This window comes from Lampetra planeri, chromosome 12 (genome assembly GCF_965212315.1).
Source record: "Lampetra planeri chromosome 12, kcLamPlan1.2.h2, whole genome shotgun sequence".
Classification (NCBI taxonomy): domain Eukaryota; kingdom Metazoa; phylum Chordata; class Hyperoartia; order Petromyzontiformes; family Petromyzontidae; genus Lampetra; species Lampetra planeri.
Window position 1 is genome coordinate 14,228,038 of NC_136118.1, and position 13,681 is coordinate 14,241,718.

Genomic DNA, 13,681 nt, shown 5'->3' on the forward strand with positions numbered 1-13,681 from the left:
CGCCGGATTCCTTGGCTCGTCCGCGCGTACGAACGCGGACCTGAATAGGCAGAGGTAGACAGTTAATGTCCCACCTCCCCCGCTCTACGTAATATGTGTGGGAGTGTGTGTGTGAGTGTGTGGGAGTGTGTGTGGGAGTGTGTGTGGGGGTGTGTGCGTGTGTGTGGGATAGTGAGTGTGTGTGGGAGTGTGTATGGGATGGTGAGTGTGTGTGTGTGAGTGTGTGTGGGATGGTGAGTGTGTGTGAGAGTGTGTGTGAGTGTGTGTGTGAGTGTGTGTGTGAGTGTGTGTGGGAGGGTGTGTGGGATGGTGAGTGTGTGTGAGTGTGTGTGGGAGTGTGTGTGAGTGTGTGTGTGAGTGTGTGTGGGAGGGTGTGTGGGATGGTGAGTGTGTGAGTGTATGTGGGAGTGTGTGTGGGATGGTGAGTGTGTGTGTGAGTGTGGGAGTGTGTGTGAGTGTGTGTGTGAGTGAGTGTGTGTGAGTGTGTGTGGGAGTGTGTGTGGGATGGTGAGTGTGTGTGAGTGTGTGTGTGTGGGAGTGTGTGTGAGTGTGTGTGTGAGTGTGTGTGGGATGGTGAGTGTGTGTGAGTGTGTGTGTGTGGGAGTGTGTGTGAGTGTGTGTGGGAGTGTGTGTGGGAGTGTGTGTGAGTGTGTGTGGGAGTGTGTGTGAGTGTGTGTGGGAGTGTGTGTGAGTGTGTGTGTGTGAGTGTGTGTGGGAGAGTGTGTGGGATGGTGAGTGTGTGAGTGTGGGAGAGTGTGTGTGTGAGTGTGTGTGGGAGGGTGTGTGGGATGGTGAGTGTGTGAGTGTGTGTGAGTGTGTGTGGGATGGTGAGTGTGGGAGTGTGTGTAGGAGTGTGTGTGGGATGGTGAGTGTGTGTGAGTGTGTGTGAGTGTGTGTGTGAGGGTGTGTGGGATGGTGAGTGTGTGTGTGAGTGTGTGTGGGATGGTGAGTGTGTGTGGGAGTGTGAGTGAGTGTGTGAGTGTGTGTGGCGCCGTCCAGGGAGGTGGCGCTGGGGAGCGGGGGACGTCGGCCCGTGGTTTACAGTGAGAAAGGTTTCGAGGTCAATTGACTCTCGCGGTGTAAGCGGCCCGCCTGGCAGCGGGATGAGACATCATAGGCCAGACTATTATTTATACGACCCCAATACCGGGTGCAGAGGCTACGCGGTGCTGAGCCGTGTGCGTGCGCGTCTGTGTGTTTCACAAAACAACAAAACAACTTAAAAGGGCACTGGGGAGTTTTAGATCCAAGGTTCTCACGTGGTTTTCAGAATTTGGAGACGGGCGTAAATATCGAAGTGGGAGTGGAGTGCAGCTATTATTTGCCTGTGTCTGCATCTGCGCAACTACAGAGATTCGCTTTCACCTTGGAGACATTCGCAGACATGTCTGTAAGCGATGACCAATGCAGCTCAAGTGGTGAAGGGTTGGTTTGGCCAATGGCACACTTTTCTTGCTTACTAGCTTTTCCCACTATCGATGTTCACACACAATCAGTTACTGATTTTAGGCTGGGTTGGCCTAAGTGAGAATCAGGTTTGGTTCTAATACCAAAGGCTATTGGCAATCTCCTAGTCTAGCACAGTACCCTCTCCTGGCCTACCAGGATCATAGGACTCTGCTGTAATCACTCGGTATATGTGAGTATATATGTATATGTACATTTCTTTACTTTACGAATGCTGTTTTAAGAAACATTTTGGCAGCTGGATCTCAGTGAGCGTACTGCCAGCTCAGTTCGCACTTTGGGAAAGACAGTCACCAGATGATGATTATTCTGCAGAATATCAAAGTATGAATTATTTTACAATGGACATTAAAGGCACGGTGCGGTCATTTGCAAGAGTCGGCTATTGTGTGTTTCGTCATTTGCAAGAGTCGGCTATTGTGTGTTTCGTCATTTGCAAGAGTCGGCTATTGTGTGTTTCGTCATTTGCAAGAGTCGGCTATTGTGTGTTTCGTCATTGCCTCGTGGCTTATATTCCGTACGTGAGATCAGATGCAATTCGGTTTCTACAATAACGTCCGTCCTCACAAAGCTGTGCTCTTTCAAGTCTAATTCGCTGACGAGGTCGTCGTGAATTTCCATGGGTCCTCAGAATAAACGCTTGAAGGAATTGATTTCAGAATGATAATGTGCACTCTGCACACAAACTTAGCATATGTTCATTATCTATATGTAGATTTTCTAAAACAGTTTTTTTGTTTATAATAAGAAAACATCAACAACACAACTTTGTTCTAAGGAACGTAGGGTTGTTTTAACACAATTATGACCATTTAGAAGGGATATTGCCCATGCAAATTGTTCACGTAGCTAAAAAGAGTAGGAATGAGATAACTTTTCAAACTTGTGTTTTCACTACATTTATAAATGTCCTCTACTTCACCTTTCTCTCTTACCCTCTCCTTGACCCCCCCCCCCCTGTACCCCCACCTACGATCCTCCCTTCTCGCCCTCCTCTGTCTCCCTCTCTCTGTGTGTCCCTCTCTCTGTGTGTCCCTCTCTTTGTGCGCACCAGCCTAGGCGACAGCGTGCTCGCGTACTTACGCGCGGACTCCCCTCCGTCGCCAGTCAGATTTGCGACACTTGCTGCCATTTAGCGCCACAAATCCCCGGCTAGCGGACAGCTTTACGGAGCCAGTGGACGCATTTCTACTGTGGCCCCCACCCATTTCTCCTTCAACACCCTTTGAGACTCCCTCCCACCGACCACCCCCCTCCCCATGCCCCCCCCCCCTTCCCTCCTGGGCTCACCTCCACCCCCACTAACTGCAACCCCTCCCAGACAGATTTAGGGCCGATCCCAGCCTTGCCTCCTGTAAAACGCACAGTGGATGCCATTCATGGTTCAGGGCCCCAGGCAGGTGGAGGTCTGGCAGAAGGCACATCCTGCACACATTGTATATTGACAGGGAACTAGCAAACAAATTTTTATTTGGAACGGATGTTTATTTTTCTAAACACAGTCTTGAATGTTGTGGCTACCTTGCTTATTCACGTTGCTCTCAAAAATTACGTCGTGAGGTGAAAAAATGTCCTTTAGAATATCCTCAGTCATGGAATGAACCCAAAAGAAACGACATCTCGTGTCACTTTTAAAACGCCTCATCTTAATATAATAATGCAAATTTATAATGTGCATTCCATCATAGGATCCCAATGTGCAAGAAACCACATTTGGCACTCCATCATCTGCAGAATTGTTTGCCACATTCCGTTAATCCAATGTTTGTAAACTTCTGTACTCTGACCTGGGTCAGCCTGGATTGTATGAAAAGTGCATTTATTTCATGGGGTTTGAGCAGTCATAAGTGGCCAGGCTGGAGGTCATTACTTAGCCCACTCCCCTTGCGGTCATGGTTTACTCACAGATTACCGCCCATATTTAAATTCATCTTCTTAGCTCGTTTACATGGGCACATAAACTATCCCATTATTGATGGAGGTTTATATGAGAGTTACAAAATTAACATAGAAAAATACTTGGTAGAAAAACAAGACATATTACTTTGCAACAACCTTCAAATAGCATTCACACAAAAAATATTTGGCATACCGACACGGTTTAAAATTATCCTTGGAAACGGTGGACAGTCAGTGCAACAGAACACATCCCCAAAGAGAATTGCACTGTTGTGGCTCAACAAAGGCAAAGCGTTGATTCCCCTGCGAGATGAAATTACGCGGGCATCTGATAAATGTACATCCTTTGAACGCAGGGGCTTTAGCAGCCACATGCTCCCTCGGAAAACCCGCGCAGATCTGAAACAAACTCGCGGCGCCTCCGAAGCCAAATTGCCCCTCCCCGGCGCTCACCCTTCTCCACGAGCAGATTTGTGGCGCTCTTCAGATATACGAGGATGTGCGTGCATGCCGCACATTTGGCGGTCGGATGCACACTCAATCGGAGGACGGTGGCACAGGAATGCCAGCGACGGTGCATGGGGAGGGTGGCTGGTGTTGTGTGGGGGGAGGAACCCGTTTTATAAATCAGTCTGAGCCCCCTTTGCCCATAATCAATGGCCCAATTACCACAACCCACAAATTATTTTCTGCACGGCATTAACAAAGTGCAATGTCAGCTGCTACTTGATTAATATTATAATTAAAAGATCCTGACATTTCTTTTTGCAAAAGCCAGTTATGTAACTCTTTCAAATGCTCATGTTGAGCGCACTACAGTTTAAGCACGGTTAAGGAATCTGTGTTTGTGCTCAAATTCAGAAGGCCGCCAGAAAGAATACGAGAGAAAATGTGAAATATGATTACAAAGCTATGGAAAAATGATATTGTGATAATTGTGATATCGTGAAAATGACATCGTATCGAGGAGTGAGAAGTCATTTCGCGGCACATGTTTGCAAAAGTCCGAAGGGTGAGAGATCTCCGTGTCTTTGCGTGAGCGCAGACCCATACGCCGTGGCGTCGTTTCTGCATCAGTCTCAGAAGTCGGCCACGGTGCGTGGCTCCCTCAACCCGACGTGGGACCAGACGCTGGTCTTCCAGGAGGTGGAGATCTACGGGGACCCCAATGTCACGGCCATCAACCCTCCCCACATCATCATCGAGATATTCGATCAGGACTCCTACGTGAGGCTCTCTCGCGCACAGAGACAAAGGCGCACACAAACACTCACATCCACATCAGTGGCAGGTGGCGTCTGAACTTGCCCTCTGCCTGCTCTGAGTTGACTGAGCCTTAAGCATCAACCTGATGAGGAGTGTAAACATCAGCAATGCGAGAGACAAAGGGGGTCAGTGGGTGGCGCTGGCCACAAACCTCTGCATGTGGCCTTCTGGATTAAATAGGTGCTCGCTTACACGTGAATAACGTCACGAAGCAGCAGTCCTTAACGAGCCGCATGCTGCTCCGGAGCCGCGGGTTGCCAACCCCTGGTCTAGAGGCTCAATGGGAACGACTGTGCGCGTGTGTGCACGTGCATCATCGTAGGTGCTCGCTAACAGCTTTTGCCCCAAAAGTCCGTTGTGGCTACGAGGGGGCATTCTTCGTCCTCTTTGTGCGTCATCGTTGCAGGGAGCTGACGAGTTCATGGGCCGCTGTACGGTCGCTCCCGCCGTGGCGCCCTCTCCCAGCGACCGCGTGGCTCCGCATCTCGCCTGGGTCCCCGTCATGCGGAGCGGCCGCGAGAGCGGAGAGCTGCTGGTGGCCTGTGAGCTCGTTCGCTACGACAAGGCGAGTAGATCATTGGTTTTTTACCCTTCTATCTGGCAACAAAACTGACACTTTTTTTTTTTACATGGAGTCATGTTTGCATAGACCACAATACCTGCAGTCATAATGCAAACAAAAAACATAGCTCGGATAATGTATGCACTGTCCTTGAAGTTGATTGGTCCACACCCGAGACAGCTTTCCTTAGAGCCTAGTCTCACATAGTGTTGGACCAGATGACGCCAAAAGGCGCACAACTCAAAGACAATGCACCATCAGAGTATGAGAGCTCGGGGCAAGCATTTACACCATTGGAACCTCATTTGTCAGAATAAAAAAATATGATAATTGGTTTTTACCCTTTTATCTGGCAAGAATTATGACCGCAGGTATTGGGGTCTATGCAAACATGACTCCTTGTAAAAAAAAAAGGTGTCAGTTTTGTTACCAGATAAAAGGGTAAAAAACAATTATCATAATTTTTATTCTGGCAAATGAGGTTCCAATGGTGTAAAGGCGAGTAGAGCCTCGCAACGGGCGTCTCCCGCAGGTGGCTCTCGGAGTGGTGGCGCTGCGGTCGAGTCGCTGAGCCGGCACTGCTGCGATGCTTGGCTGGAATCTGGACAATGTGCCACGTAATAAATTAATTCCATTCATCGCGCGTAGTCAGCGAAGGACCGTTGCGCCAGACGCGTGACCTCTTGTGACGGCGTTCGAGGTGCGGACGCAAAAGTGCATCGCTCCAGTGGTTTCCTAATAGCGGAAGGAAGAGCGTTAATGCTGTAATCAAAAGTCTGTCCCTGCCCACATGAGCATGAGGCAGTACTCACCTCTGTTGGCTGCTCTGAGCAATGGGTGGACATTCCACATTCTTACTGCAGGGACCAGTTTTTTCTTGAAGATACAACCTCTATTTACTTCAAACCAATTCTGGCATTTTCCATCAATGATGGGAAACTCATTAAATGTAAAAGTGCACGCAGGCTCGAAACAAGAGTAATGACACATACAGAAGGTACAAATAATACGTCCACCATTTTAACTCTTTTTGAAATGGCGGTGTGTAACTAGGTTGTGTGCGTTATACAAGCAGTGTGCTCATGTCACGTGATGTGCCTTGCGTAACACTTTGCTTGCTTTATTACTCTCTGGTGACTTCCAAAAAGTGATAGTCAAGTTGCTAACTTGACGTTGGGCTTAGTTAGACCCCTGCCTGGGATGTTAACTCATTCTTATCCAATTGTGAATGGGGCTTTTTTACCCCAAAGCATCATGTCTTCAATGTTTAAACAAGCAATGGGGTGGCACTGGTCTCAGTTGGCAGCCCAGAGATACTGGCTGCCCGACTAGCGTAGCGGCGGCGACGGAGATGGTCTTGCAGAAGAACAGCCACGTGGTCGATGACGAAGAGATGATGACGAGCAGCGACACAGCCAGGACCCAGGACCCGCAGAACCTCTGTCTCGGTCCCCCTTATATCTGCCCGTCGCGGCCAAGCTCCACCTCTGGCCACGCCCCCTTTCCAGAACCTTCGGACTGGTTCCCGGAGCTTCTCGACTGACTCCGCTCTTCACCTTTACCCCAGATACGCCCCCCATATAATAAGGCGTTATGTAATGCAGCCATAACCGTAATTACCCCTACAGGCCGGCAGGTGTCACCCTGTCATTACACCTGCATCGCTGGATTGGCTGCAACCCGATTCCAGTCAGGTGACTGGGTGGCCAATCACACAGAACCTGAGACGTAATTTAATTGCTGTCAATGTGGATCAAAAGCGCAAAATCGATGGATGAAAAGATACAGCGGCAGCAGCAGCAGCTTCGAAACACAGGCGTTTGAGCGATGTCTGGAGTTTTTAACTTTGTATCCAGCCACTTTTGTACTTTAGCTGTGATCTTCATTTTCTGCTGGTGGTTTGGTTTGATTGTCCACATGGTTTGAGGCATCATCTTTGCCATGAATGCTCAGCAGTAGTGTACACAAATATATAAACAAGTAGTGATAAACATCGTTTATGGTGATGTATTAATATTGTCCACTTTGCACTTTCCCTGGTGGCGCTGCCTGGTGTGATGCTGTATTCCGACTCAGGCCTTCTCCTGTGGATTTCAAGGCCTTGAGGTTTGTGTTTCACTCAAGATCAGACAACACAGCAGGTCAGCTGAGGGGGGACATGACATAAGGATAGCCAGTCCCTGCAAAACTGTCTCAGCATATGATATTAAAAGATTAGGTTTGGTGAATAGAAGGTACAACGTAAAGTGTCTTCGCTTAAGCTTCACGATAAATTCTGGTATGTACGTTGATCTTCGTTCGCGCCGTACGTAGCCAACCGTGCTAATCGGAGGTGCAGGAAAAAAACAAAGCACAATAGCATGCCCAGTGGTCAAGGGCTTGATATATATATAGATGAATCTCTTCACGTGCCATCTCATCACTTGGCATCGGCCTTCTGTGCCCCCTTCTCACGGCCTGCGTGTGTGCGTTGCAGCGGACCGGTGCCATGTTCTCGGTGCTGTCCGACCCGTCGGGCTATGAAGCGGACGCATTGTGCACACTGCGCATCAACCAAGAAGCGGTAATCTGCGTGTAACTCGACGTCAAGCCGTCTGTCTGGGGGATTTTGAGAGAGATGTTTGCCGTAGTAGCAATAATGATAATGATGATTTGTTTTTGAGAGAGCGCCCTTCACGCCGGGGCATCTCGGAGCGCTTTACACGTGACGAGCAAATTGCATCTCAACACGTTTTTTGAAAGGGCACTCCCAATGGCAGCTGACCCTGTGCGGCACTCGATGATATTGATAAGCGTAATCGCAATTAAGTAATTTGTGGTGTAATTTGTAAAACATTCTCATTAGCTTAAGTTTAGAGCACTATCTGGTAGTTGTAATGAAACAGAACCCTGGAGGGGTTTATATGAAAGCTCATAGAAAATCAATGTTGGGTAATTCTCCACTGAGTATAATCTGGACAATGCGCACAATTTGTGCAGTCTGTGCAATGTATGCAATCTGTGCGATCTGTGCAATCTGTGCGATCCCTTCCCATATGCCCTCCTTCTCCCCCCCAAGCCGGAGGAGTCGGAGCTGGAGTACCCTCCGCCACAGCCGGGGACCAACCTCTACATGGTGCCACCCGGCATCAAGCCAGCCCTGCAGCGCACGGCCATCGAGGTGACACCGCCACGGCACAGACCTGAGACCGGTCTCCACGCAGCTCTTAAACGTGCTGAGACTGGACTGGTCTCAAACTCCCCGAGTCTCATCAAAAGCTACGCGTGGCCTCTTTAAATGAATGCTGCTGCAGTGCCTGGCATAGACAGGATCCATCGACAAATACCATGGGGACATTGCGCACAGCGCAGCGAAATTGTAGACGTGTTTTCTCTCTCGTTGGTTTGTAGATCATAAAATAATACGTTATTAAGCAAACATCCGTTTCACCACTCAAAAATGTACTAATAGCAGATCTGTCAATAAGCCAAACGGCCTTCTGCCGCAATGTTTCCAGCAGCATTTATTTAAGGAGACAAACCTGTGGGTCAGTTTCGATTGTCTGAGTCTCATAGGCTTTGTGCTGCCTCTTCCTTCCACGCGTCGTGGCCAGATCCTGGCGTGGGGGGTGCGTAGCGTGAAGAGCTACCAGCTGTCGTCGGTGTCGTGCCCCAGCCTCCTGGTGGAGTGCGGGGACCAGGTGGTGCAGTCGACCGCCATCCGCAACGCCAAGAAGAACCCCAACTTCGACCAGCCCGTGCTCTTCATGGATGTGGTGCGTGCTGAGACCTGGCAGAGTAGCTCTCCCTTTCGTGTTTGATATGAGTCTGAGTAGCAACGATAAATCGATGTCTGGGTTGTGAGTCCAGCTGGTGGTTTCAGAGGATGACGAGTGTGTACCCCTCGTGCCCTCGGAGATCGCTCCAAATTGACATGACTTTTCATGTTAGTTTGTTTATTTAGCACGTGCGTTTGCGCCAAGCCATTAGTTCACACTAATAACCAGACTCACACAAAGATCCAGAGACTCACACAGAGACCCAGAGACTCAAATAAAGTCTCAGACTCACACAAAGATCCAGAGACTCACACAGAGACCCAGAGACTCAAATAAAGTCTCAGACTCACACAAAGACCCAGAGACTCACACAGAGACCCAGAGACTCAAATAAAGTCTCAGACTCACACAAAGACCCAGAGACTCACACAGAGACCCAGAGACTCAAATAAAGTCTCAGACTCACACAAAGATCCAGAGACTCACACAGAGACCCAGAGACTCAAATAAAGTCTCAGACTCACACAAAGATCCAGAGACTCACACAGAGACCCAGAGACTCAAATAAAGTCTCAGACTCACACAAAGACCCAGAGACTCACACAGAGACCCAGAGACTCAAATAAAGTCTCAGACTCACACAAAGACCCAGAGACTCACACAGAGACCCAGAGACTCAAATAAATAAAGTCTCAGACTCACACAAAGACCCAGAGACTCACACAGAGACCCAGAGACTCAAATAAAGTCTCAGACTCACACAAAGATCCAGAGACTCACACAGAGACCCAGAGACTCAAATAAAGTCTCAGACTCACACAAAGACCCAGAGACTCACACAGAGACCCAGAGACTCAAATAAAGTCTCAGACTCACACAAAGATCCAGAGACTCACACAGAGACCCAGAGACTCAAATAAAGTCTCAGACTCACACAGAGACCCAGAGACTCACACAAAGACCCAGAGACTCAAATAAAGTCTCAGACTCACACAAAGATCCAGAGACTCACACAGAGACCCAGAGACTCAAATAAAGTCTCAGACTCACACAGAGACCCAGAGACTCAATTAAAGTCTCAGACTCACACAGAGACCCAGAGACTCAAATCAAGTCTCAGACTCACACAAAGACCCAGAGACTCACACAGAGACCCAGAGACTCAAATAAAGTCTCAGACTCACACAAAGACCCAGAGACTCACACAGAGACCCAGAGACTCAAATACAGTCTCAGACTCACACAAAGACCCAGAGACTCACACAGAATCCCGTAGGCTCACGATGTGCTCCACTGTCGCGGTGGTTGAACATCAAGGATGTTTTCCCTTCGTGTTATATTTGTGTTGTACATTGCAGTATCTACTATTGGAAACCTTCATATATGTCAGTTGTCTTCATTATTCCTTGAGGTTTCAAGACACCATATGGTAAAGAGCAGTGGCCACCTGTAAGTCACTCAGGATATTTGGGCTTTTCTTAGCTCTGGACGTGGCCTATTAACTGACACACGAGCCTAAGTTATTTTATTAAATTTAGAGAATAGTGCTTTGGTTTCTTCGTAATCAGTCTGATGGACAAGGCCCCGTTACCTTCCCAACTTTTACTCGCATTGAGACATTTTCATCAACACAGGCAACAAAAGGTGATTGTATGAAATAATAGGTTTATGAAAATGTATTTTTTAAAAGGTTTCATTTGGGTCACCAAGTTCACCGAAGCAGCAACTTGAAAGATTAAGGAGAATAGTATGACGGCATGAATATACAAGAAGTGTCGATAACTTGCCAGAGACACAAATGAGAAGTTTAAAATAACATTTGATACCTTCAAGTTTCCCTCCGACAGAGCGGTGTTGAGAGGAATGTAAAACAGCCTATGACACGAGTTGCAACGGAGCACAATTATTAGTCTCATGACAATGCAACTAAAATGTTCGTCTTCTGAGGTGAAGTTTGCCAAATTAGGTGAAAAAAACAAAGCTCAATATCATGGTGATCAGACTCGGATACTGATGGCCAGGCTGGGACCATTAATTCACTACATTTGAGGGCCCAGTTTAATCACAAGTGGCTAATACTCAGGTTCAAAACCAGGGTCTCAACGATACCAGTTCAGTTGCTCCATCTGGAAAGTTCGACACGCAACGTCGACATTTAACGACTGTCAATTAATGCAGCAATCTGTGAAATCAAATCTGAGCAAGATAATAGACATGGCCAATTCAGAGCAGACCCAGTTTGTTTCTATGTAACGAGTGACACAACTGCCCAATCACATTCCGATAATGGAATAAACACTTTTCAAACACAGTACTCTTCTCGTTTCTTAGGACTGATCTTTCTAGGAATTTCCAGAGACATGGGGGGTGGGATGATAACATTTGACGGTGAAACATTGAGAGGGAAAACCGTTCCTCGATCTCCCGTGACCTTCTGTAACCTTCTCCCAGCCCTCTCGATTGGCTCAAGTCCACCACGGATACGACCACCACCCTACACTAATTTTAACAGCCACGAGACTTCTACTCGATTGGTAACCCGACATTCCCGTCGAAGGAAATCCCACAATCGAAAAGCCGCTCGTGCATATGTATTGCTTCGTTTCGGAGGACTGATCTTTCTAGGAATTACCAGAGAACACGGCAGGGATAAAGTTAGAAGGTGGAACGTTGAGAGGGGATTGTATTCCCCCCACACCCCCGTCATCCTCATAGCTGCAGCTGAATCAACAATGCTGTGTCCACGTGTGGGAGCCCGCCGTTTGGCGGAATTATGAAGGATAAACGTCCCATAGGCAGCGCTAATGTGTAACCTCAGCAGCCCCTAATCGTCTCCTGTTCCCGGGCTGCGCTTCATGCGCTGCTTCGTGTCTTTGCCGCGGCTCGGAGCGAGCAGCTCGCTTTCCCCCGCGGAGTTTCAATTAAACACGTTTAAATATTATCGCTGGTTACACAAAAAAAGATGTTTGAATAATTCTGATTTAAGTGAGTACTTACATGTAAGTGAGCTCATTAAGCCGGTCAAACAAATCGTTTTCTTATAATTTAAAAACGAATCCAGAATCTAACTGGGTCGGGGCGGCACGAGCCAAGGCAGTTCGTGGTTTGTGTTAGACGACTTGAGTTGAAGGGCAATTGACCGTTGCCGGTTTAGACGTGGACATGTCACCTCGTACACTCGGCAATTCAATGTTCATATTCTAATTGCAAATTGTCCACCTACTCAACTGAGCACGGGGCAACACGTATGTCCACTTGGGGCATTGAGCTTAGCCCACTAGTGCCCACTGTAGTTACTGGACAACACTTCGGAGGCAAAGGGCAGTGGGTCACACGACTTTGTTAAACTCTCTCAGACTCACGGGGCTGTGAAGCGGCCATGAGAGCGCCTGAGAAGGAATGTTTTTTTTTCTTGAATTCCTCTTTGAGCAACGTTTGTGTGTTATCCCAGTGGATGCGTGGGGTTTCGTTAATCACTGTTCTCCCGAACGCCTGGAATGAAAGTTTCCCAAAGCCATTGCCGCCTCTCCATGATCCAGCAAAAGCAACAATCCACCTCTGCACCTGCAAATTGAACGATTTCATCACTCCGCCTCCGTAGCGAATGTAACCCCAGACGTGTTTTCTCCTCTGGCTGCTACTTGGTCACGTATTATTATTATATGAAATACCACATTACTCATATCGTTTAACCCAACTATGCTGATCCCACCACTATCGTCTGAATTCGATCTATGGTATTCATCCTGAAATCACTCACTTCCTCTTCTTCTTTCGTACGGCTGCTGATGTAGATGCAAGCCCAGATAACCGCGTCAGGAGCAGTAGCGGAGTAGTGTTATCGCTCGAACTCCATTCATCGATCGGCAATGATCCCGTCTCGGCCAAGCGGGGGCAGCATACACCTGCATTCACATCGTCTTAGCGCGCTCCTGCACTGCCCCCCAACAACGCCCTCCCTACCCCCCCCCCCTCTGCTGATCTTAGCTCCCATACTGACAGCAGCAGCAGCAGCCTTGCTACTCCGCAGTGCGGGAAGCGTTAAATCATAAACCAGCCGAGTCATTCCTACTCCAAAACACTCAGGATTCATGACACACGCAAAGCCCCCCTCGACTCAGGGGGCTGCGAGCAAAACCTTGGCCTGTTCCAAAATCAACAAATGAGCCTTATGGCGGGACCCCGGGGTCCCATAAGCCCCCCGCTCTCGCGTAAACATTATATTATAATGTCAACAAAAACTATGCCTTTAAAAATGAAAACTACTTACCTGCAGTACCTCTATTTAAATACACTATTGAAACAATTATTTACACCCCTCTGTCGATCATCGTGTTTCTCAGTGTGGATTTGTGAACACACTTTGTAAACAGTACATGAAATAGTAGGCGTTTTCAATGCGCTGTTCATATTGTAACAAGCGTTTATACCAATGTCACTCTACAGAGTAGTGGGTCGCCGCTCCTCTTATCCGCATCGATACGAGCGGTATGTGGGGACTATGGCTTAACCGCAAAAAACTAATCTGCACAGATGCATACGGACAAGAGAAGTATTATCAAACATGAGGAATTAACGGTGCAACGCATCTCATCTGTAGGTAATAGGATTGTCATCGATTGATCCTGGCTGCAGACATTGGTAGGTCACAAATAATAATGAAGATAAGAGAGCAGTTTCACTGTAGTATGCAAACCGTTATGAAGTCGTGTAGGCAGTTTGAGCAGCT

At 48.0% G+C, this 13,681-nt stretch overlaps 1 protein-coding gene across 3 annotated transcripts in view; it reads left to right on the forward strand.

Annotated features, from left to right (window-relative positions):
- Positions 1 to 13,681, forward strand: part of LOC144721735 (dysferlin-like) — a 190,779-nt gene that overhangs the window by 42,333 nt on the left and 134,765 nt on the right. For all 3 annotated transcript variants that reach the window (XM_078599615.1, XM_078599614.1, XM_078599616.1), the window contains exons 32-37: positions 4,412 to 4,593; positions 5,039 to 5,197; positions 7,271 to 7,300; positions 7,671 to 7,757; positions 8,253 to 8,354; positions 8,788 to 8,949. In XM_078599615.1, coding sequence (XP_078455741.1) covers positions 4,412 to 4,593; positions 5,039 to 5,197; positions 7,271 to 7,300; positions 7,671 to 7,757; positions 8,253 to 8,354; positions 8,788 to 8,949 — 722 coding nt within the window. The remainder of the gene's footprint in view (positions 1 to 4,411; positions 4,594 to 5,038; positions 5,198 to 7,270; positions 7,301 to 7,670; positions 7,758 to 8,252; positions 8,355 to 8,787; positions 8,950 to 13,681) is intronic.